This window comes from Cherax quadricarinatus, chromosome 40, assembly GCF_038502225.1.
Source record: "Cherax quadricarinatus isolate ZL_2023a chromosome 40, ASM3850222v1, whole genome shotgun sequence".
In the NCBI taxonomy this organism is placed as follows: domain Eukaryota; kingdom Metazoa; phylum Arthropoda; class Malacostraca; order Decapoda; family Parastacidae; genus Cherax; species Cherax quadricarinatus.
In genome coordinates this window covers 26,900,644-26,927,099 of record NC_091331.1, presented here as the reverse complement: position 1 = coordinate 26,927,099, position 26,456 = coordinate 26,900,644, and the positions used below count along the sequence as shown (strand labels likewise).

The following is a 26,456-nucleotide window of genomic DNA, read 5'->3' as shown; positions in this document are numbered from 1 at the left end:
ATACCGGATTTAATGGATACCGATGCCATCGAATACTGGGGGACCACTGTATAGGCCAATATCAAAGTTACCATTGCTATCCAAAATCTTTGAGAAACTTGTGCACAAGAGATTATATTCTTGTATAACAGCACAAAACATACTCATCCCCTGCCAATTTGGCTTTAGAAAAAATAAAAGCACTAATGATGCAATTGTAAAATTGGAAAATAAGAAATATCCATTAGGACTTTTTATTGACCTAAGAAAAGCTTTTGACGCAGTAGACCACGGCATCCAACTTCACAAACTTGACCATTATGATATAAGAGGCCGTGCACTTACATATTTCAAATCCTACCTTACTAATAGGTATCAGTCACCATTAAAGACACAACCTCATCAACACGGCCACTTGATACTGGAGTACCACAGGAAAGTGTGGGAGGCAGTTGAACGGTCTTGGGCCCCAGACACTTATTGTGTTGTCTCTCAGTGTACTTGTGGCGCCCCTGCTTTTCATCGGGGGATTGTTGCATCTTCTGCCATGTCTTTTGCTTTCATAGGGAGTGATTTTCATGTGTAGGTTTGGTACCAATCCCTCCAGGATCTTCCAAGTGTATATTATCATGTATCTCTCTCGCCTGCATTCCAGGGAATACAGATCAAGGATCTTCAACCATTCCCAGTAATTTAGGTGCCTTATCGCACTTATGTGTGCTGTGAAAGTTCTTTGTACACTCTCCAGGTCTGCAATGTTCCCAGCCTTGAGGGGGGCAGTTAGTGTACAGCAGTATTCCAGCCTAAAGAGAACAAGCAATTTGAAGAGAATCATCATGGGCTTGGCATCACTAGTTTTGAAGGTTCTCATTATCCATCCTATCATTTTCCTAGCAGATGAGGTAGATACATTGCTATGGTCTTTGAAGGCGAGATCCTCTGACATTATCAATCCCAGGTATTAACAGTTAATACATTGAACTTAGGGGTTGGCCTAGGAAAGGTTGGAGGGAGGGGGTAAAGGAGGTTTTGTGTGTGAGGGGCTTGGACTTCCAGCAAGCATGCATGAACATGCCTCAGGCAAGATAGTGATGGAGTTAATGGTGAAACTTTTTCTTTTTTGGGCCACCCTGCCTTGGTGGGAGATAGCTGATGTGTTAATAAAAAAAACATTGAACTATAATTTGTCACCAAAAAGTTACATAGTTTGGTATCTTTATTATGCGCCCTATAACTATCCTGCCAGTGGTAGTCAATGGATTACAGAGGCAAATTAGGTTAATTTTTGTCCCCAGGATTAGTACCAAATTAGGTTAGTTTTTGTCCCCAGGATTAGTACCAAACTTGTACACAAAAATCACTCCCTATGAAAGCAAAAGACTTGGCAGATGCTGCAACAAGTTTTGTTTTTTGTTTGTTTGAATGAAAAGCAGGGGCACCACTAGCACGATAAGAGACAGCACAATAAGTGTGAGGGACCCAAGACTGTTGAACTGCCTCCCAGCATACATAAGGAGGATTACCAATAGACCCCTGGCTGTCTTCAAGAAGGTGCTGGACAGGCACCTAAAGTCAGTACCTGACCAGCCAGGTTGTGGTTCATATGTCGTTTTGCATGCAGTGTTCCTCCTTTCTTATGCTCGTACACAAGTTTTATTTGGCACACATGGTTATGTATAATTAACTTCTGTAGTATGCCAACAGGCCTACTGCAGTGTTCCTCCTTTCTCACATGTGTACTGTACTGTTCTGTTCTGCTTTCTTCAAACTTGTTTGCTAGTTCTTTTCTGAAAAGGATTTTTCAACATCTGTTTAACAAAAAAAGTTATATTCGTCATTTTCACTGTTTAATGCTAGTTTAACCAAGACATAGAATTTACCATTTTCCCAGAGGCCTTTGTGAGAGGGAATCTTTCACCAAGGTATTTGAGGCAGTAGATCATAATAAAGAATAAAGAATACAATTAATTTATTTCTACAAGCATATGATACAACTTATACAGACCTAGTAGTAAATAAGTACCTGGGTGTTAGCCAACTGGGCTAACACCCAGGTACCTATTTACTACTAGGTGAACAGGGACAGCAGGTGTCTTAAGGAAACACTCCCAGATGTTTCCACTTGTACCAAGGATTGAACCACGGATCTCAGTTTGTGAGATGAGTGCATTACCGACTGAGCTACAGGACACAGGATTGTATACATGGACTTTAGTAAGGCCTTTGATAGAGTTCTGTACAGGAGACTGTTGAAGAAAATAATGGTACCTGGTATAAGAGGAACAATTAGTAGCTGGCACAGGCAACTCCATGGAATGTGTCTAACAACTTGTTCTGGGCTTTTCAAAGAAGGGCATGAAGAACTTGCATAACTTCTTGGCTTCCAATGCCTCCAACTTTCGTCTCTTCTGTCCTTCAGCTCCACTTTCCTTTTTTGTGAAGAAATGTTTCAGTGCCTTACACAATGTTCTGAAGTAAGGAAATAGTACTTTTAATAAGAATATTAAACTTCATAGATTTTGCACAAAATTCTAGACTAACTTCCTAGTTGGTGCAGGAGAATGGTTTTACTGTCAGTTGACAGTGAGCAGTGGTACTTAGGTATGTGGTCATGTAGCTCCCAGCACTGTATTTTTACCTAATATAGCCTCTCCTCACTTAACGATGGAGTTCCGTTCCTAAGACCACGTCGTTAAATGAATTCATCGCTTAGTGAGGAGCGTACTATAATGGTAGTGGGTTTGTGTCAACCATCTTTGATATTGTTTTAATGTCACCTTTGCACCATTTATAACATTCCTGGTATATTTTTAAGTGTTTATACAGTAGTATACTGTATATTGAAATAAACAGAATAGAGGAAATCAGCTCTAATCCACACTATTCAGGTATAAATACTGGTCAGAGAGCCCATCGTAAGTCTGAGGCATCAGTAAACGAGTACGCTGCTAAATGAGGAAAGGCTGTAATTTATATAAGTGGTTTAACAATCTAGCCATCCTAGTGCTTCTCACCACAATAATCAAAGACATCATACACCTGAAGAAAATTTTTGTTTTTCACTATCCAAGGATGGCTTGTCTGACTTTAATAGAAACTGCTCAGTGGTGCCCCCTTTCAAGTGGCACCCAGGGCATGTACCATACCTGCCATACCTTAGGTACACCACTGCTACCCATACATCAGTTCTGTGCAATGTTCTTGATTTTTAAATGAAAGAAATAAAATCATTTTAATTTTTAAAATAAAGCCAGGAAAAAATACATTTTTCTGTTACTAAAATTGTTATGTTCTAAATCAATTCTTACTTAACCCCTAAACGGTCCAAACATATATATACGCTCTTACCGCTAGAGCCCCAAAAGTATATACAGTGGACCCCCGACTTACAGCGTCCTCAACCTACGTTAAAAACTGACTTACGATGTTTGTCAGCGTAAAAAATTTGACCACGAAATACGTTGAAAAACTCGACTTACATCATTCATCCCATACACGTCCACATGTCTGTCTGGCTTGAGCACCTCAGCTGAGCTAGTGTGACATTGTTTACAAGCCAGGGCAGACACGGTTGCACGCATACATTCGATAAATTTTGTATTATTCCAGTGTTTTTAGTGCTTGTAACTGCTAAATAAGCCACCATGGGCCCAAAGAAAGGTTCTAGTGCCAACCCTGTGGTAAAAAGGGTGAGAAATACTATCGAAATACTATCGTACCATGGTCAGCTGCTGCTGCACCATGGTCAGCTGCTGCTGCTGCTGCTGTAGCACCATCAGCTGCTGCTGCACCACGATCAGCTGCTACTGCACCATGGGCAGCTGTACTCACCTAGTTGTACTCACTTAGTTGTGGTTGCAGGGGTCGAAGATGTGGAGAGACTGTTATTGGCGTGGCTTATCGAGAATACCGAGAAACAATTAACCCCAGAGGGTTAGCCACCCAGGATAACCCAAGAAAGTCAGTGTGTCATCAAGGACTGTCTAAATTATTCAATTCAATTCAATTCAATTCAAAGTTTATTCTCTATAAGGATTACAATGCTGAGTTTACAGAAATTTGGTTATTGTTTGGTTTACATGTAGTAAAATTGTGATTACAGAGTGTACCACTAGAACGCTTAGCATGGCTAGGCATTTCGGGCATACTTAGTTTTATTCTTAATTGTAAAATATTACAAATTATGAGGTAAGTTGGTATTATGGCTAAGTGACTAAATACTAGTTTGTGAGTTTAGCAATGTGAATGCTTTTGTTTTGGCACAGTACATAGTTTCAGTATTGGAGTATCACAGGATTCATTATTTTAAGACTGAGATTAATATTTCCGTTTATGGTCAAATGAGTGAGTGAGTGTAAGTGTGAACCACCAGGTGGTATTCGTGTAGTTAGTTGACGGGGTGTATCAGGGAGATAAGATGTTTTCTAATGGTAGTTTTGAAGGTGATGAATGTGTCTGCAGTTCTAGAGTTCTCAGGTAGGGTATTCCAGATTTTAGGGCCTTTGACATACATTGAATTTTTGTAAAGGTTTAGTCGGACACGGGGAATGTCGTAGAGATGTTTGTGTCTGGTGTTATGCCTGTGGGTTCTGTCACAACTATCAAGAAAGCGTTTTAGGTCAAGGTTGATAAATTATTTCCATTGGGGTCCTTAATCTTGTCCTCCAGGATGCGACCCACACCAGCCGACTAACACCAAGGTGAACAGGAAAAAATGCCTGGAACTAGTGCTCATATTGGTGAATTTAACCCTTAGGGGATCGACAGGTCCTCTCAGAGACTTGTTCTCAGGGTCGGCCAAATTTAAAAAAAAAAAAAATATTTTTTCTTATGAAAAGATAGAGAATCTTTTCCAGATCGTAATGACACCAAAAGTATGAAATTTGATGGAAAACTTATGGAATTATGCTCTTGCGAAGTTAGCGGTCTCGACGATGTTTATGCATCGGCGATTTTGCCCACTTTGAGCCCTATTTTCGGCCAATTCCAGTGTACTAGTCGACAAAAATTGTAACTATTTTGCTAGAACTCCATTTTTTCTATCGAATGAGTACAAGAAACAACCCATTTACCGATTTCAACTATCTAATAAAGTGGTCAGAATTTAGCAATTTTGCCAATTTCACACAAATTTCAAAAGATGCTAATTTCCGAATAGGGTCCAGAATAAACAAGAAAGACATTCCTGACACTAAAATAACAAGTTCTCTGTTCGTTAGTCACATCCCCAGGCCCCTCTTATATTTCTTTGGCTTTCCACTTTGAATTTTTATTCTTACAAAAAAAAAATAAGATTTACTGTTATGCAAACTACTGCATTAGTGTAGAAATGGTATAAATAATATCAGCGCACTTGTGAAAGAATGTTAGACTCACCAGTTGATGTGTATTGAACGCTTGGTATGATCTGTTTACTTTTGAACTTTGGTAAAAATCGAACATTTCTGCTACTTTGAGCTCAGTTTCAAGGTACTTTTCATTATAAAACCAGTCAAAATCATCTCAATTTCTTTAATATGTCTTCCATTCTATAAAATGAGACCAAGAAAACTAGAATACAACAATAAATACCATACGAAAATACAGTGCAAAGTCGCTGTTTTAATCCAAAAACACGGTCAAAGTTTTTTTTTTCTCATTACGCACTGTGTGCTGCAGGATTTTTTTTATACTGCGCACACTGACCACATAGACCCATTCTTTCATATGTAGGCCTACCAGCTTTCTCTCACTAGATTTGAGGGCGCTAGAATTTAGGCGTACTAGTACGTCAAAAACCCTGGGTCATAAGATGTACTAGTACGTCCGAAACTCCCAAAGGGTTAAGGCCAGCAAAGGTTGGTTTGAGAGATTTGAGAATCATAGTGGCATACACAGTGTGATAAGGCCTGTTCTGGAAGAAAATGCCGAACAGGACCTACATTACTCAGGAGGAAAAGGCACTCCCAGGACACAGTGTCTCATCACTCATCACTACATCTTCAATAAAGGTAAGTGTTATTTATTCTTCATTTAGTACACTAGTACAGATGGGAAGCATTTGATGGCTTCTCTTAGGCTTTGAACAGCTATCATCATCACAACTTGTGCACTATGGGGTTATTATTAACCAAAATTATGGGTTATTTTTGGGCCACAGTAAACCCTGGATAACTGAAACAGTGGATGTACATGCACAATATATATTGTGCATGTATCCTCCTTTTTGTGTGTAGGAAAAAGTATATTTCATATGGTAAAATTTTTTTTTTCATACTTTTGGGTATCTTGAACGGATTAATTTGATTTCCATTATTTCTTATGGGGAAAATTAATTCGACTTACGATAATTTCGTCTTATGATGTGCTCTCAGGAATGGATTAATATCGTAAGTCGGGGGTCCACTGTATATGTTTTATTTTTCCTGCCTCCAAATTTGGCACGATTGGCCTGAGATGGCTGGTCAGCATAGAATGGGTCTTAATATTCGGTGTGCACCATATTAAAAACACCTGGGACCACTTAGTACTTTGTGGGAGTGCCAGTTAAACTGAGCACCAACTAGAGCAAACAGTGTGGCAAACACCAAGGATTCACTGATATAATGTCATATTAACACTCCCCGTTTAAGAGGAAAGTAATGCTAACCCCAAGTTTAGGGTCCGTCTGTCTGTCTCTGTCTATCTCTGTCTATCTCTATCTCTCTCTGTCTCTATCTCTTTTTATCTGTCTCACAGGTATACACAAATACAGTTATACATAGTGTAAATCCAAAGTGCTATACTGTGCTTGTAGGTATAATGCATAAGAATACCTGTTGGTTCACAGTGGCTCTCTCTGAGACAGAGAGACAAGCAGAGACAGAAAGAGACAAGCGGACAGAGAGACAAGACAGAGAGACAGATAATCAGAGACAGAGATAGGAGCTCATCAAATGTCACCCCTTATCTTATCTCTGCACCCTTGCTGGCACCCATCAAATGTCATCCCTTATCTCATCTTATCACTGCCCTCCCGGATGCTTGTCACTAACACTTGTCTTACACATTGCTTCAAGGGAACTTCTTCTTCTTTCTTCTTCTTCATTCTTCTTCATTCTTCTTCATTCTTCTTCCTTCTTCCTTCTTCTTCTTCTATACTCCCGTGTATCCAAAACATTGTTGGGACCTATAAATACTTTGTATATATTCTTAGACAATAGTAAATGACCAAGGCAGGTGTAAATGTCCACCTATCAATGTGTTTGTGACAATTTGAGTACAATGTCACTAACTAATATTAGTGTCAGAACAAAGACTGGTTATGAAATGACAAGAACTACAATAAATTGTAACTATCAGAACATAAACATTACATAAAATAATATAAAAATGAGAAAAAAAGGTATATACGTTTGGACCGTTTAGGGGTTAATATATGGAATCAACATACTGATAATAATGGACACAGACATTTCCCTTAATAGCAGAAAATCATTATTTTATTGTGATACATGTTGCATTATATACACCGAAAACTAAATGTGCCTTGTATATTCTCATTAGGTAAATTTCTTTCAGAAATGTCTGCAACGGGCTTAGTGTTGGCAAGAGGAGGCAGCAAGGGTATTAAAAACAAGAACATTGTCCTTCTCAATAGTCGACCGTTGTTGCTGAGATGCCTTCAAGTTATGCATGAGGCAGGCTGTAAGCATTTATGAACTTATTTTATTTACTGGACTCACGAACAGAGTGCTTGAGGTATGTATAGTACTGACGCTTATGAACAGTGCACAAAGTATGGTACTGAACATGTATGAACAGTCCATGAGGTATGGTACTGGATGTATATGAGCAGTGTATGAGGTATATGTAGTACTGGACACTTCATAATAATAATAATAATAATAATAATAATAATAATAATACAGTGGAACCTCTGCTTACAAACGCTCCAGCATGCAAATTTTTTAGGATATGAACCGTCGTTCGGTTGAGTGGTGACGTGTACTTAGCTCTGTGAAGACCTGTTTGTGTGCTCTCTGTGAATCTGAACCAAGATGCCCTCTCTTGAGCAACTTTACCAGCAGCTGAAAGAAGAGCTTAGGGTTGCTAAGCAGGAGATTCGGCGATTAACGGAGGAGAACAAGAGGATTCGAAGTAATCCTCCTGTTGTAAGTCCCCAGGTTAAGAGGGGAGCTTGGTCAGTGGCCGGGCAACATGGAACCAAACTGAGGATCAAGAAGACTGTTGGAGAGGCAGAAACAATGAGGACCCAGAAGACTGCTGTGGAAACTTCCAACCCATTTTTGGTGCTACCTGACGAATGTGGGTGTTCTACTGGGAATGTCACAACGAGCACCAAGGAAGCATTGGCTGATGTGAGTGAGATACCCCTGGAAACCCCAACGAAAACCATCGAGAATGTCTTGACGAATTCCACAAGTGAAGGTGTAGTGCTACCTAACGAATGTGAGTCGACTACTGGGAACATCACGACGGACGTCGCCAAGGAAGGTAAAACCATTGTTGTTGTTGGGGATAGCCAGATTAGGTACATGGATACAGCATTCTGCTTGAAGGATAGGAGTAGGAGGCAGAGAGTGTGTTTTCCTGGGGCTGGGATGAAGGATATTGTTAGCCGTCTGGATGACATCATGAGAGGTAATGGGAGCAAACCTATTATCTGTCTCAGTGCTGGAGGCAACGATGTTGGCAGACGTAGGAGTGAGGACCTGATTAGCAGGTATAGGTCAGCAATAGAGATAATTAGGAGGAAGGGTGGGAACCCTGTCATATGTGGTATTTTGCCAAGGAGAGGAGTTGGAAATGAATGGTTGTCCAGAGCAATTGGTGTCAATGGCTGGCTGGACAAATACTGTAAGGAAAATGCGGTAACATTCATTGACAACTGGGACCTCTTCTATGGCAGAAATGACATGCATGCCAGGGATGGGGTTCACTTATCTAGGTGTGGGGTGGGAGCACTGGCCAATGCAGTGGAGGGAGCTGTTAGGTCTTTAAACTAGGAATAGTTAGTGGTATGGGTTTTGGCGGGAAAACAGTGAAGTCGCAGTGTAGTAATATGAATACTAGGAGAACTAGTAATAGGCAAAATGAGGTGGATATTGGAAAGCCAGTGGCACTAATTGACAAGGACAGTAATAGGTTTAGTGGAATAACAGAAAGGAGCAGGAAGGTTAAAGAGAAAGGAGGGTCTTTAAATATATATTACACAAATAGTCGTAGTGCTAGGAATAAGATGGACGAGTTGAGACTAGTTGCTAGTGCAGGTAACATTGATGTATTTGCCATAACTGAGACGTGGTTTAATTCAAAAAGTCGGGACATGCCTGTGGAATGTCACATTCAGGGTTTTAAATTGTTCCAAGTAGATAGAAGTATCGGGAAGGGGGGTGGAGTGGTATTGTATGTCCGAGATCGCTTGAACTGTTGCATAAAAACGGGTATTAAGTCTGAAGTAACACATACAGAGTCTGTTTGGATAGAATTTTCAGAGGGCATGAAAAATTGATTTTAGGAGTGATATACCGTCCCCCAAACTTAGATAGGGACCAGGGGAGACTACTATGGGAGGAAATTGTTAGGGCCACAAGGCACGATAATATAGTAATTCTAGGAGACTTTAACTTTAGTCATATTGGTTGGAATTTCTTGACTGGGAATTTAGAATCAAACGACTTCTTAGAAGTAGTTCAGGATTGTTTTTTGAAGCAGTTTGTGAAAGAACCTACAAGGGGTAATAACCTGCTTGACTTAGTTCTGGCAAACAATGAATCCCTTGTTAATAATTTACAAATTTCAGAGGAACTGGGTTCTAGCGACCACAAATCAATTACATTTAGCATTGAATGGAAGTATGATAGTAGGGATAACTCAGTAACAGTCCCAGATTTTCGCTTAGCAGATTACGATGGGCTTAGAGAACACTTATCATCTGTTGACTGGAGTAATGAAGAGAGCTATCAATATGACAGTTTTCTGAACACTATAGTACATGCTGCTCAAAGAACGTTTATCCCGTATAAAGAAATTAGATCAAATAGAAATGACCCAAAATGGATGAATAATAGGCTGAAATATCTACTAGGGCATAAGAAAGGAATTTATAGGCGTATCAAAAGAGGTGAGGGTCATCTTATGAATCAGTATATTGACATTAAGAGGGACATTAAAAAGGGAATAAGAAAAGCTAAAAGGGACTATGAAATTAAAGTTGCTAGGGATTCTAAAACTAACCCAAAAAGTTTTTTCCAGGTCTATAGGACAAAAGTTAGAGATAAGATAGGTCCCCTTAAAAATAACTGTGGGTATCTTACTGACAAAGAGAATGAAATGTGCTCGATTTTAAATAATTATTTTCTCTCGGTTTTTACACAGGAAGACACTAACAATATTCCAGTAATTAATTTTTATAGTGGGCCAGAAGAAAATAAATTATGTAACATCACAGTCACTAGTGAAATGGTTGTGAAGCAGATAGACCGACTGAAGCAAAGTAAGTCACCGGGTCCTGATGAGGTTTTTTCAAGGGTTCTTAAGGAATGCAAAATGGAACTCTGTGAACCATTAACTAATATTTTTAATTTATCTCTTCAAACAGGTGTAGTGTCTGACATGTGGAAGATGGCTAATGTAATTCCTATTTTTAAAACAGGGGACAAGTCGTTACCGTCAAATTACCGCCCAATAAGCCTGACCTCAATTGTAAGCAAATTACTAGAGTCAATTATAGCTGAGATTATAAGAAGCCATCTCGATAAGCATAGCTTGATTAATGATACTCAGCATGGATTCACAAAAGGCCGGTCTTGTCTAACTAATTTATTAACTTTCTTCAGTAAAACTTTTGAGGCTGTTGACCACGATAAAGAATTTGATATTGTTTACTTAGATTTTAGTAAGGCTTTTGATAGAGTTCCGCACCAAAGACTGTTAAAGAAAGTGGCAGCTCATGGCATTGGGGGAAGGGTACTCTCGTGGATCGAATCATGGCTCACTGACAGGAAACAGAGTGTCCATAAATGGGGTTAAATCCGAGTGGGGATCTGTAACAAGTTGCGTTCCACAGGGATCAGTCTTGGGCCCATTGTTGTTTATAATATATACCAATGATCTTGATGAAGGAATTACTAGTGATATGAGCAAATTCGCCGATGACACAAAGATATGTAGGATAATTGAGTCAAACGTAGATGTTAGGGAAATTCAGGAGGATTTAGACAAACTCTATTCTTGGTCAGAAAAGTGGCAGATGCAGTTCAATGTAGATAAATGCAAGGTTCTGAAGCTCGGGAGTGTCCAAAACCCTAGCACTTATAAGTTAAATAATGTAGAACTTAGCCATACAGATTGCGAAAAGGACTTGGGGGTTATGGTGAGCAGCAACCTTAAACCAAGACAGCAGTGCCTAAGCGTACGTAATAAGGCAAATTAGATTACTGGGATTTATATCAAGAAGTGTAAGCAACAGAAGTCCAGAGGTCATACTGCAGCTTTATGCATCATTAGTAAGGCTTCACCTAGATTATGCAGCTCAATTCTGGTCTCCATATTAGAGAATGAACATAAATTCGTTAGAAAACATTCAGCGTAGGATGACTAAATTAATACATAGCATTAGAAATCTTCCTTATGAAGAAAGATTGAAGACTCTTAAATTACATTCACTTATTAGACGAAGAATGAGGGGAGACCTGATCGAAGTCTATACCTGGAGTTTACCTGGAGAGAGTTCCGGGGGTCAACGCCCTCACGGCCCGGTCTGTGACCAGGCCTCCTGGTGGATCAGAGCCTGATCAACCAGGCTGTTACTGCTGGCTGCACGCAAACCAACGTACGAGCCACAGCCCGGCTGGTCAGGAACCGACTTTAGGTGCTTGTCCAGTGCCAGCTTGAAGACTGCCAGGGGTCTGTTGGTAATCCCCCTTATGTATGCTGGGAGGCAGTTGAACAGTCTCGGGCCCCTGACACTTATTGTATGGTCTCTTAACGTGCTAGTGACACCCCTGCTTTTCATTGGGGGGATGTTGCATCGCCTGCCAAGTCTTTTGCTTTCGTAGTGAGTGATTTTCGTGTGCAAGTTCGGTACTAGTCCCTCTAGGATTTTCCAGGTGTATATAATCATGTCAGCCACAGCACCGTGTCTTCCTTTGCAGATGACACCCGAATCTGCATGACAGTGTCTTCCATTGCAGACACTGCAAGGCTCCAGGCAGACATCAACCAAATCTTTCAGTGGGCTGCAGAAAACAATATGAAGTTCAACGATGAGAAATTTCAATTACTCAGATATGGTAAACACGAGGAAATTAAATCTTCATCAGAGTACAAAACAAATTCTGGCCACAAAATAGAGCGAAACACCAACGTCAAAGACCTGGGAGTGATCATGTCAGAGGATCTCACCTTCAAGGACCATAACATTGTATCAATCGCATCTGCTAGAAAAATGACAGGATGGATAATGAGAACCTTCAAAACTAGGGAGGCCAAGCCCATGATGACACTCTTCAGGTCACTTGTTCTATCTAGGCTGGAATGTTGCTGCACACTAACAGACCTTTCAAGGCAGGTGAAATTGCCGACCTAGAAAATGTACAGAGAACCTTCACGGCGCGCATAACGGAGATAAAACGCCTCAATTACCGGGAGCGCTTGAGGTTCCTAAAACTGTATTCCCTGGAACGCAGGCGGGAGAGATACATGATTATATACACCTGGAAAATCCTAGAGGGACTCTCCAAAAGAGAACCCGCAGTAATGGATTTAAATTAGATAAGTTTAGATTTAGAAAGGACATAGGAAAGTATTGGTTTGGAAATAGGGTAGTTGATGAGTGGAACAGTCTACCTAGTTGGGTTATTGAGGCTAGGACTTTGGGTAGTTTCAAATTTAGGTTGGATAAGTACATGAGTGGGAGGGGTTGGATTTGAGTGGGACTTGCACATCAAATTCAAACTCAAATTCAAAGTTTATTCTCTATAAGGATTACAATGCTGAGTTTACAGAATTTGGTTATTGTGTGGTTTACATGTTAAATAATGATTACAGAGTGTACCACTAGAACACCTAGCATGGCTAGGCATTTCAGGCAGACTTAGTTTAATTCTTAATTTTAAAATATTACAAATTATGAGGTAAGTTGGTATTATGGCTGACTAAATACTAGTTTGTGAGTTTAGCAATGTGAATGCTTTTGTTTTGGCACAGTACATAGTTTCAGTATTGGAGTATCACAGGATTCATTATTTTAAGATCGAGGTTAATATTTCTGTTTATGGTCAAATGGGTGAGTGAGTGTAAGTGTGAACCACCAGGTGGTATTCGTGTAGTTAGTTGATGGGGTGTATCAGGGAGATAAGATGTTTTCTAATGGTAGTTTTGAAGGTGATGAATGTGTCTGCAGTTCTAGAGTTCTCAGGTAGGGTGTTCCAGATTTTAGGGCCTTTGACATACATTGAATTTTTGTAAAGGTTTAGTCGGACACGGGGAATGTCGTAGAGATGTTTGTGTCTGGTGTTATGCCTGTGGGTTCTGTCACAACTGTCAAGAAAGCATTTTAGGTCAAGGTTGATATTGGAGTTTAACCCTTTGAGGGTCGACAGGCCCTCTCCGAAACTCGTTCTCAGGGTCGGCCAAATTTCAAAAAAAAAAAAAATTATTTTTTCTTATGAAAAAATAGTTTTTTTTTCTAAACATTATAGGATAAACAAAAAAAATTTACCATCAATACTTACGGAGATATGGATGCATGAAGTTTGCAGAAAATGAGCCGCGTATGGGAACAGCGGCGACTGCTGCTCACCCGGTAAACTTTAGTTTACTTGTATTTGAAGGTTTGTTGTTTTTTTCACTTTTATTTTTTCACATAACTTATGTGGCCTATGAGACCAAAGTAAGGTGCAATGTACATATATACACTCGTTGTATACAACACAATAAGCACACAAACATAATTATCAATATATTGTTTACAAAACTTGTTTACAAAAACAAACAATACAAAACATTGTTTATTATTATTGTTCTATAATATATATACCAATATACAGTCATTGAACATATTCCTATTAGTTCTGCAGCTTGTGGAACTCTGAAACATGGTGTCATACACAATGGTGTTTTATCTTTCTCCCTCATTCTATCTCTTTCAATCTGTCTCTCTCTTTCTATCTGTCTGTCTATCTCTGTCTCACAGGTACACATAAATACAAGTATACATAGTATAAATTACCTAGGATAACCCAAGAAATCCAGACAAAGTGCTATACTCTGCTTGAAGATGTGAGTAAAAGTGATGACACAGTCTTGTGGCTCTCTGAGACAGAGAGCTAGATGGATAGACAGATAGACAGGGAGCTTGACAGACAGACAAATAGACAGACAGAAATGTTAGTGTACCAGTACCAGTGTACTAGTGTTCCACCCTCCTCCTCCTCTTCTTCCTCTTCCTCCTCTTCCCCCTACTCTTCCTCCTCTTCCCCCTACTCTTCCTCATACTCTTCCTCTTCCTCCTACTCTTCCTCTTCCTCCTCCTCCTCTTCCTCCTCTTCTTCTTCCTCTTCCTCCTACTCTTCCTCTTCCTCCTACTCTTCCTCTTCCTCCTCCTCCTCTTCCTCCTCCTCTTCTTCCTCTTCCTCCTCTTCCCCCTAATCTTCCTCCTACTATTCCTCTTCCTCCTCCTCTTCCTCTTATTCCTCTTCCTCCTACTCTTCCTCTTCCTCCTCCTCCTCTTCCTTCTCTTCTTCTTCCTCTTCCTCCTACTCTTCCTCTTCCTCCTACTCTTCCTCCTCCTCCTCCTCTTCTTCCTCTTCCTCCTCTTCCCCCTAATCTTCCTCCTAATATTCCTCTTCCTCCTCCTCTTCCTCTTATTCCTCTTCCTCCTACTCTTCCTCTTCCTCCTCCTCCTCTTCCTCCTCCTCCTCTTCTTCCTCTTCCCCCTACTCTTCCTCCTTTTCCTTCTCCTCCATAGTGTAAATTACCAGGAGTCGGCTGTCAAAATGACATATTGTCTCATTACTCACTCCCCCCTCCCGCCTGTCAAAACAATGGGGTCGGATGCTGCTTCCCTTCCTCCATTCTATCTAATTATCTTTCTCCCTCATTCTATCTGTCTTTTTATCTCTGTCTCACAGGTACACATAAATACAAGTATACATAGTATAAATTACCTAGGATAACCCAAGAAATCCAGACAAAGTGCTATACTCTGCTTGAAGATGTGAGTAAAAGTGATGACACAGTCTTGTGGCTCTCTGAGACAGAGAGCTAGACGGATAGACAGGGAGCTTGACAGACAGGCAAATAGACAGACAGAAATGTTAGTATACCAGCAAAAACAAAGGGAGGGAGATGTTTATCTCATCTTTTGGCATCAGCTCTACCCTCATTTACCCTCATCAAACGTCAGCACTTATCAGATGTTATCTCCCCTTATCTTGTTACTGTCATGGGTGAACATTTATTATTACATATTATTATTATTACCTATTATTATTATTATGTATTATTATTATTACCTATTATTATTATTATGTATTATTATTATGTATTATTATTATTATGTATTATTATTATTATGTGTTATTATTATTATGTATTATTGTTATCATTACGTATTCTTCTTCTTCTTCCTCCTCCTCCTCCTCCTCCTCTTCTTCTTCCTCCTCCTCCTCTTCTTCTTCCTCCTCCTCCTCCTTTGCCTCCTCCTCCTCTTGCCTCCTCCTCCTTTGCCTCCTCCTCCTCTTGCCTCCTCCTCCTCCTCTTGCCTCCTCCTCCTCTGCCGCCTCCTCCTCCTCCTCCATTCTTGGAACAAGTTTGAAGAGCTTGTAGTTCATAATCACTATCACTATCATCACCAATGCTCACATCTGAGTCTGGGATTTTGGAAAATAGGAGTTTCCTCTTTGATTCTGGTACAACTGAACGTGAACAAGATGGCCCAGCACCAGAGGTGGAAGGCTATGAGTTGTCTGGGTTTTCCTCACTATTACCCATATTATGGTCATTAGTTTCGGTCAAAACCTCACCAGAACCTTGAAACTCATCTTCACTGTCACTTCCATCTGTATTAGAACTGTCACTGGGGAACAAAAGTGTCCCAATTCGCCGAGGAGTGAGGAACTTCTTACCACAGGGCACGGTGGAAATTGTGTACTATGATGGCATTCCCACAATGCACCACTGGGTCCCAGATTTTTTTCCTACTGCGCACACCCACCACACAGACCCATTCTCTCACATCTAGGCTTATCAGCCTTTTCCTGTGAGATTTGAGGCCGCTAGAATTTATGCGTACTAGTACGACAAAAACCCCTACGCGTAAGACGTACTAGTACGACCAAAACCCTCAAAGGGTTAAGGTCCTGTAGATGTAGATTGCACAGTAGTAAGTGTGGATGTACTTAACAGGGAGTAAGTTTAGACCCCAACTTATGCCTAGAACAGATTAACTTGGTGGCACTCGATGTATGCACAAGACTTATTCCTCTAAGAAAAAGGAGGAGTAGATGTAAAATAGAAAGAGACAGGCGCTCTCTTTACAGGCGACGGAAAAGAATAACAGAGCGGCTAAAAGAGGTCAATCTATCTGAAATGCGTAGGGAGACACTGGTCAGAGAAATAGCAAACATCGAACTTAAGCTAAAGGAATCTTATAGGAGTCAGGAATCGCGGGAAGAACTAAAAGCTATAAATGAAATCGAAAGATACCCATAGTATTTCTTCTCCTATGCCAAATCAAAGTCGAGAACAACGTCCAGTATTGGGCCCTTACTTAAACAAGATGGGTCCTACACAGATGACAGCAAGGGAATGAGTGAGCTACTCAAGTCCCAATATGACTCAGTTTTTAGCAAGCCACTAACCAGACTGAGAGTCGAAGATCAAAATGAATTTTTTATGAGAGAGCCACAGAATTTGGTTAACACAAGCCTATCTGATGTTACCCTGACGCCAAATGACTTCGAACAGGCGATAAATGACATGCCCATGCACTCTGCCGCAGGGCCAGACTCATGGAACTCCGTGTTCATCAAGAACTGCAGGAAACCCCTATCATGAGCCTTTACCATCCTATGGAGAGGGAGCATGGACACGGGGGTCATCCCACAGTTACTAAAAACAACAGACATAGCCCCACTCCACAAAGGGGGCAGTAAAGCAACAGCAAAGAACTACAGACCGATAGCACTAACATCCCATATCATAAAAATCTTTGAAAGAGTCCTAAGAAGCAAGATCACCACCCATCTAGAAACCCATCAGTTACACAACCCAGGGCAACATGGGTTTAGAACAGGTCGCTCCTGTCTGTCTCAACTATTGGATCACTACGACAAGGTCCTAGATGCACTAGAAGACAAAAAGAATGCAGATGTAATATATACAGACTTTGCAAAAGCCTTCGACAAGTGTGACCATGGCGTAATAGCGCACAAAATGTGTGCTAAAGGAATAACAGGAAAAGTCGGTCGATGGATCTATAATTTCCTCACTAACAGAACACAGAGAGTAGTAGTCAACAGAGTAAAGTCCGAGGCAGGCACGGTGAAAAGCTCTGTTCCACAAGGCACAGTACTCACTCCCATCTTGTTCCTCATCCTCATATCTGACAGCCACAGCACCGTGTCTTCCTTTGCAGATGACACCCAAATCTGCATGACAGTGTCTTCCATTGCAGACACTGCAAGGCTCCAGGCGGACATCAACCAAATCTTTCAGTGGGCTGCAGAAAACAATATGAAGTTCAACGATGAGAAATTTCAATTACTCAGATATGGTAAACACGAGGAAATTAAATCTTCATCAGAGTACAAAACAAATTCTGGCCACAAAATAGAGCGAAACACCAACGTCAAAAACCTGGGAGTGATCATGTCGGAGGATCTCACCTTCAAGGACCATAACATTGTATCGATCGCATCTGCTAGAAAAATGACAGGATGGATAATGAGAACCTTCAAAACTAGGGAGGCCAAGCCCATGATGACACTCTTCAGGTCACTTGTTCTATCTAGGCTGGAATATTGCTGCACACTAACAGCACCTTTCAAGGCAGGTGAAATTGCTGACCTAGAAAATGTACAGAGAACCTTCACGGCCCGCATAACGGAGATAAAACACCTTAATTACTTGGAGCGCTTGAAGTTCCTGAACCTGTATTCCCTGGAATGCAGGCGGGAGAGATACATGATTATATACACCTGGAAAATCCTAGAGGGACTAGTACCGAACTTGCACACGAAAATCACTCACTACGAAAGCAAAAGACTTGGCAGATGATGCAACATCCCCCCAATGAAAAGCAGGGGTGTCACTAGAATGTTAAGAGACCATACAATAAGTGTCAGGGGCCCAAGACTGTCCAACTGCCTCCCAGCATACATAAGGGGGATTACCAACAGACCCCTGGCAGTCATCAAGCTGGCACTGGACAAGCACCTAAAGTCGGTTCCTGATCAGCCAGGCTGTGGCTCGTACATTAGTTTGCATGCAGCCAGCAGTAACAGCCTGGTTGATCAGGCTCTGATCCACCAGGAGGCCTGGTCACAGACCGGGCCACGGGGGCGTTGACCCCCGGAACTCTCTCCAGGTAAACTCCAGTGGGGGGGGGTGTTGCCAGGGATGGGATTTAGTGATTATTCTTACTGCAGCTTTTTGTTGGGTTATTATTGGCTTTAGGTGTGTTGCTGCAGTTGATCCCCAAGCACAAATAGCATAGGTGAGGTATGGATAAATAAGTGAGTGGTATAGTGTGAGAAGGGCATTTTGCAGCACGTAGTATCATATCTTGGAGAGGATCCCAACCGTTTTGGATACTTTTTTGGTTATGTGTTGGATATGGGTGCTGAAATTCAGGTTGTTGTCAAGGTATAGGCCTAGGAATTTGCCCTCATTATGTCTGGTAATTAGAGTGTTGTCGATCTTAATGTTAATTTGTGCATCTCCTGCTCTGCTACCAAACATAATATAGTAGGTTTTGTCAGTGTTAAGCTTAAGTTTATTGGCTGTCATCCAAGTCAATATTTTGATCAGCTCCTCGTTAACAATGGTGTTGAGGGTGGCAAGATTAGGGTGAGAGATGACATAAGTCGTGTCGTCAGCAAAGAGAATGGGTTTCAGGTGTTGGGATACGTTTGGAAGATCATTGATGTATATGAGGAAGAGCAGGGGACCAAGGACACTTCCCTGGGGAACTCCAGTATCAAGTGGCCGTGTTGTTGATGCTGTGTCTTTAATGGTGACATACTGATACCTATTAGTAAGGTAAGATTTGAGATAAGCAAGCGCATGGCCTCTTATACCATAATGGTCAAGTTTGTGGAGTAGGATGCCGTGCCGTCAAAAGCTTTTCTTAGGTCAATAAAAATTCCTAGTGGATATTCTTTATTTTCCAATGCTGTGTAAAGCAGATCTAGCATTTTTATGATTGCATCATTAGTGCTTTTATTTTTCCTGAATCCAAATTGGCAGGGGTTGAGTATGTTTTGTGCCGTTATAAATGAATATAGTCTCCTGTGCACGAGTTTCTCAAAGATTTTGGATAGCAATGGTAAGTTTGATATTGACCTATAGTTGTTTAAGTCTGTAGGGTCACCACCTTTATGTATTGGTGTAACCCTTGCCATCTTGAGTAGTTTCGGGAAGGTGCTAGTTTCTAGTGACTTGTTGAAGAGTAATGAAATAGCATGCGAAAGGACATGGGCCGCTCGCTTGTACAGTAATGGTGGGACATGAGACAGATTCCCTGAGTTATTTTTAAGTGACTTTATAATCTCGGTGACTTCTGTGGGCTCAGTTGGTGCAAGATAGAAGGAATTTGGGAAATTTCCATCTAGGTAGTCCCCGGCATGGGCATTAGTATGTGGGATTTTATTGGCGAGATTAGATCCTATGGTTGAGAAGAAGTCTTTTATCTTGTTAGCTGTGTCAGTGGGATGTAGTGGTGTTTCATTAGGTTTAGTTAGGACAATATTCTTGTTTTTTTTCAGTTTGTGGGTCCCTAGAATCTGAGAGAGTGTTTTCCAGGTCTTTTTTATATCTCCTCTAGTGTCTGTGAATCTACTGGAGTAGTATAGTTGTTTGGCTTTCTTTATTACTTTGATGAGAACTGATGAATAATCATTAAGAATATCTTTGTGTATTAAGCCCTGTCTATATTGCTTTTCATATTGGTGTTTCTTGTCAATGGATTTCAGAATGGTGCTGGTTAGCCATGGGCAACCAAGCCGTTTGTTTGTGATCTGTTTCGTTTTTATAGGACAATGTTTGTTGTATAGTCTAAGTAATTTGTTGAGAAAAATGTCTGTCCAGTCATCAATACCATTGGCCTTGGAGAATTCTGTAGGCCAGTCAACAGTCTCTAGGTCAGCTGTGAACTTCCTTATTGAGGCCTCGTCATGGAGTCTAAATGAGACTTTGTTGTATTCAAGTGGTGGTTTTCTAATGTTTGTCAGGAGGAAGGTTGGATAGTGGTCTGTAGTGCTATCTGTGGTTATCCCTGATTTGAGGGGATCTAGTATATTGGTCCATATGTGGTCTATTATGGTTGGTTTAGTTATTGTTGGTATGAGAAGTGTGTTGTTCATATTGTTGATGAAATCAGTTACAGGCTGATCATCTAGTAAGCCAAGGTTGATGTTGAAGTCTCCAGCTAAGAGAAGGTGGTGCTTATTCATTTGTCTGTTTGTTATTAGTGACTTTAATTTCTCACTGAAATTTGGGATGTTTGTGTGAGGTATCCGGTAAATGGCACCGATTGTTATAGGTGTCTTAAGGTTTTTACAGTAAAATTAGCAAAAATGTATTCCCCATATTCATCACTAAAGCAAGTGGTGCTAATACAAGATAATTGGTTAGAGTAATAGATTGCAATACCACCCCCAACTTGGTTTGGTCTGCAGTTGTGAATTGCAGTGTATCCTGGTAGAGGGTAGATATCTATTGTGTCCTGCTTAAGCTAGGTCTCAGTAAGGATAATGCAGGAGAAGGGTGTCTTTAGTGATTCAAGGAGTGCCAGGAGGTCGTCATAGTGTTTGCTTAAGGACCTGATGTTGTAGTTAAGTACTGATAGACTTTTATCATTGTTTAGGATAGTGCTGGCTTGTGATGCTGTGTAATAAAGGCAGTTACTTTCCAATAGGTTTTGATTGGGTGTAAGATTATGGAGGTTTAGATCAGGGTCAATGTGATCAATCATCTTCTAGGTTTAAATTATGGTTATTTATATCCTGAGTTGTGTGTTGAGTTCTAGTACTGATATCTGTAGTGGTGGGAAGTTTGGACAAGTATATAGCTAGAGTATTTTGGTCATATAGAGTATAGTCACTACTACACATAATGAAGTTGATGTTGTCTATGTGTTGTGCTGGAATGAACTAAAGTACAATTAGGTATAAACTAGTAATATAAAAATACAAATTAAAAATAGAACAAGACTCTCACTTGCAATTGCACTAAGGTCTAATATAATGACTTTTGTGGAGTCTATGTTTTGAGCTAGAATGAGCTATAGTACAACTAGGTTTAATCTAATAATATAAAAATACAAATTAAAAATAGCACCAGTCTCTCACTAGTAATTGCACTATGGTCTAATATAATGAATTTGGTATTGATTATGTATTGAGCTACAATGAGCTATAGTACAACTGAGTTCAATATAATAATATAAAAATGGCACAAGACTCTCAATTGTAATTGCACTAAGGTTTTATATAAGTTGTTTACAAGAATTAGAGTATAACTAGATTTAAATTGACAGGATAAAATACACAAGTTAAGGTAGCAAAAGAATAATAAAAAAAAATGATAAAAATAAAAATGGCAATGACTTGGTTATAATATGCTAGTAAGATGGTAGACAGGATAATATAAAAGTTGTAGTTGAAAATATTAGTTTAAAAAAGTATAGAATAAAAATGGTCAATAAAAGAAGTTTACAATAAGTTTGATCAATATAGTTTAAAGCAAAATTGGGCAATAATAGGGATTTTAGAATAAAATTGGGCAATTGAGTATTTCTTAAAGTGAGGTAGAATTATTGAGGACAAGTTATGGTTAGTTTATACTAAAATAAGATAGAACAGTGAAGTGGTAAGTTGTAAAAAAGGAGATAGATTCTGTAGATATTAAACACAATTAAGACTATGAGGTAGAATGGTCGTTGAATACAACAATGACAATCAAAAGTAGTTGGGGTATTAGAATTTTAGGGGGGCACAAATTTATGACAATATAACACTAACGGTGGACTGTGGGTATTATCTGCACTTTACTCTGATTCTGTTAGTCCAGCCTATTTCTTATTTCTTATTTCTTGGGTAGCATTGAAAATTGGGTTGGGCAAATGTTTTGTTAGTGGGATGAATTGTAAAGGACCTGCCTAATATGGGCCAACAGGCCTGCTGCAGTTGTGGAAAATTTTCTAGGGGTGATTACCTTTATGTACCTCAACATTATATACATACGAGTAATCTCATTGGGAGACAACCCTATATTGTTTACCGTAGTCACCCTGTGTAGATATGTGAGAAAACTTCACCACCCCTGGTCACTGGAGGTGGGCCTTCGACCTCACAATCTTATCCATATCTATCTGAGACCAGTATAGATTGGATAGCACCCACAAGTACGGCACTACTAATTAATTGTGGACTGTATAGATTATATTAGTGTAACTGAAGAAAGGGGAGGGGGGTAGGTTACACATGGATATATCCATCAAAGAAAAACATTTGTATATAATCCCACCACTTACCAGATATTCTCTGGGGGTCACTTGATGTAGCTGGATCACCCATAACCTATCCAATTACAACATACCTAACTGGCCAGTATCAGTCTGCTATAACTAGAAGGGTTACTTAACTGTGGGTGATTGATACTCCTTATTTCCTCCATTCACCATCTCATTTCGATGTCCTGCTACACCGACACGGTTCTCATTCCAGCAGGACGAGGTATCCGTTGGTTTGTCCCGGTTTAGAAGTCGTGACTCAATGAACTTCACTTTCCTCGTGACGGGAACAACGTGGTCTAGCGTGTTCACTCGGAGCAAGGCGACTTATTTCACTTCATGCATTCTCTTAACTTAGCATTATTATCATTAATTACATTACAATTCACAAGACGATTTAATGTCTCATAATTATTATACATATTAGAGATCACATTAAACCAAGGGTAATTTTCCCCGGGACACAGTCCATGGCGACGCGCCAGTCACCCGGTCCTACCCTTATTCACTCATTTTACCACTCTATTACGGTGGTCCCGTAAATCACGTTCCCTCACTCTCCACCAGGAACAGTTACGACACTTCCTATTATGAAATGAGGCCTATATTAACCCTTTGACTGTCGCGGTCGTATATGTACGTCATAGGAGATACCGTGTTTGACGTATCTATACGCATAAATTCTAGCGGCTTCAAATCAAGCAGGAGAAAGCTGGTAGGCCCACATGTGAGAGAATGGGTCTCCATGGTCAGTGTGCACCATATAAAAAAAATCGGGGAGCCAGTAGTGCATTGTGGGAATACCATTTCAGTCGTCCTTTTTCAGCATGTCTAGCGGTAAGAAATATGTGACTTCCCTACAAATCTGGGACTCTTCTCTTCCCAAGTGATGCTCTAACACAGATGGAAGTGTCAATGAAGATCAATTTCATGATTTCGAGGAGTTTGAGACCAAAAGCAATGGAGGAGGTGGAGGAGGAGGAGGAAGAGGAGGAGGAGGAAGAGGAGGAAGAGGAGGAGGAAGAAGAGGAGGAGGAAGAAGAGGAGGAGGAGGAAGAAGAGGAGGAGGAAGGAAGGAGGAAGAGGAAGGAAGGAGGGAGGAGGAGGAAGGAGGGAGGAGGAAGAAGGAGGGAGGAGGAAGAAGGAGGGAGGAGGAAGAAGGAGGGAGGAGGGAGGGAGGAGAAAGAAGGAGGGAGGAGGTGGGAGGGAGGAGGAGGGAGGGAGGGAGGAAGAAGGAGGGAGGAGGAGGAAGGAGGGAGGGAGGAGGAGGAGGGAGGAGGAGGAAGGTGGAAGGTGGAAGGAGGAGGAAGAAGAAGAAGAAGAAGAAGAATAAGAAGAAGAATAAGCATAATAATAATATCTAATACCTAATAATAATAATATGTAATAATATGTTCCCTTGAGGCATGAAATCAGTTCACCTCATGACAGTGACAAGATAAGGGGAGATAACATCTGATAAGAGCTGACCTTTGATGAGCGTAAACGAGGGTGGAGGGAGGGGGGCAGCTGTCCATCTGTCAAGAGCCAGGAGGAGAAGGAGAAGGAGGAGGAGGAGGAGGAGGAGGAGGAGGAGGAGGAGGAGGAGGAGGAGGAGGAGGAGGAGGAGGAGGAGGAGAAGAAGAAGATGACGACGAACAAACATTTGTCTGTCTGTCTATTTGTCTGTCTGCCAAACTCCCTGTCTATCCGTCTAGCTCTGTCTCAGAGAGAGCCACAAGACTGTGTCATCATCACGTTTACTCACATCTTCAAGCAGAGTATAGCACTTTGTCTGGATTTTTTGGGTTATCCTAGGTAATTTACACTATGTATAGTTGTATTTATGTGTACCTGTGAGACAGAGATAGACAGAGAGAGAGAAAGAGAGACAGATTGAAAGAGATAGAATGAGGGAGAAAGATAATTAGATAGAATGGAGGGGGAAGCAGCATCCGACCCCATTGTTTTGACAGGCGGGGGGGGGGGGAGTGAGTAATGAGACAATATGTCATTTTGACAGCTGCTGACTCCTGACTCAAAACAATTATAAGCCACACACTCACACACAAGACAAGCTTGCTGAAGGGTGATAATAGGAGTTTTATGAAAGTATCTAGTGACTATATATGTGTATATATATTATAGAAACCAGAAGCAAGAAGGGAAGGCAGGAATGAAGGAAGGACTAGATGAAAGGAAGGAAAAAAGTAATGAAGGACAGATGAAGGAATGTAGGAAGAGAGGTGGAATGCCCTCCAGGTAGCCTCCAGGTAGGAAAGGAATGAAGGAAATTAGGAAGGAATGATGACACACGACCATCTACCTAGGATAACTACATAACACAACTGCCTGCTAATACTTTGAAGAAAACTGCTCAGACGAGGTGTTTTGTCTTTGCACATAAAAAAAAATTCAACAAAAATGCACACACACTGATTTTATGTGTGAGAGTGTAAAACACCATTGTGTATGACACCATGTTTTATGTGTGAGAGTGTAAAACACCACTGTGTATGACACCATGTTTTGTGTGTGAGGAGTGTAAAACACCACTGTGTATGACACCATGTTTTATGTGTGAGGAGTGTAAAACACCACTGTGTATGACACCATGTTTTATGTGTGAGGAGTGTAAAACACCACTGTGTATGACACCATGTTTTATGTGTGAGAGTGTAAAACACCACTGTGTATGACACCATGTTTTGTGTGTGAGGAGTGTAAAACACCACTGTGTATGACACCATGTTTTATGTGTGAGGAGTGTAAAACACCACTGTGTATGACACCATGTTTTATGTGTGAGGAGTGTAAAACACCACTGTGTATGACACCATGTTTTATGTGTGAGGAGTGTAAAACACCACTGTGTATGACACCATGTTTTATGTGTGAGGAGTGTAAAACACCACTGTGTATGACACCATGTTTTATGTGTGAGGAGTGTAAAACACCACTGTGTATGACACCATGTTTTATGTGTGAGGAGTGTAAAACACCACTGTGTATGACACCATGTTTTATGTGTAAGAGTGTAAAACACCACTGTGTATGACACCATGTTTCACAGAGTTCCACAAGCTGCAGAACTTCTAGGAGTATATTCAGTGACTGTATATTGGTATATATATTATAGAACAATAGTAATAAACAATTTTTTGTATTGTTTGTTTTTGTAAACAAGTTTTGTAAACAATATATTGATAATTATGTTTGTGTGCTTATTGTGTTGTATACAACGAGTGTATATATGTACATTGCACCTTACTTTGGTCTCACAGGCCACATAAGTTATGTGAAAAAATAAAATAGTGAAAAAAACAACAAACCTTCAAATACAAGTAAACTAAAGTTTACCGGGTGAGCGGCAGTCGCCACTGTTGCCATACGCGGCTCATTTTCTGCAAACTTCATGCCTCTATATCTCGGTAAGTACTGATGGGAAAATTTTTTTTTTTGGGGACTAAAACAATCAGAAAAATAATCTTAACATTTTCATAAGAAAAAATAATTTTTTTTTTTTCAAATATTTTGCGACACCAGGAGACACTTCAGGATTGGGCCCTTCGACAGTCAAAGGGTTAATCCTTAGGCCGCCTTGAATGCCAATTTCCTGGTTCCATGCTTTCCCAGCCTCCTCACTACATTCAAAACACTCCCGCCTCCCCCATGCCCCGAGTCGACCTCTACCCCCGCACATCCGCGCATGCGCAAAAGGAACTCTTGGTTCTATCCTATTGTCAAATACATTTTTGACTCATATCGACACATTAAA

The 26,456-nt window shown here is 40.5% G+C and overlaps 1 protein-coding gene across 4 annotated transcripts in view; it reads left to right on the top strand.

Moving 5' to 3' along the window:
• Window positions 1-26,456, top strand: part of Csas (CMP-sialic acid synthase) — a 174,442-nt gene that overhangs the window by 40,574 nt on the left and 107,412 nt on the right. For all 4 annotated transcript variants that reach the window (XM_053774710.2, XM_070092794.1, XM_070092796.1 and 1 more), the window contains one exon: window positions 7,519-7,644. In XM_053774710.2, coding sequence (XP_053630685.1) covers window positions 7,521-7,644 — 124 coding nt within the window. In that variant the 5' untranslated portion in view covers window positions 7,519-7,520. The remainder of the gene's footprint in view (window positions 1-7,518; window positions 7,645-26,456) is intronic.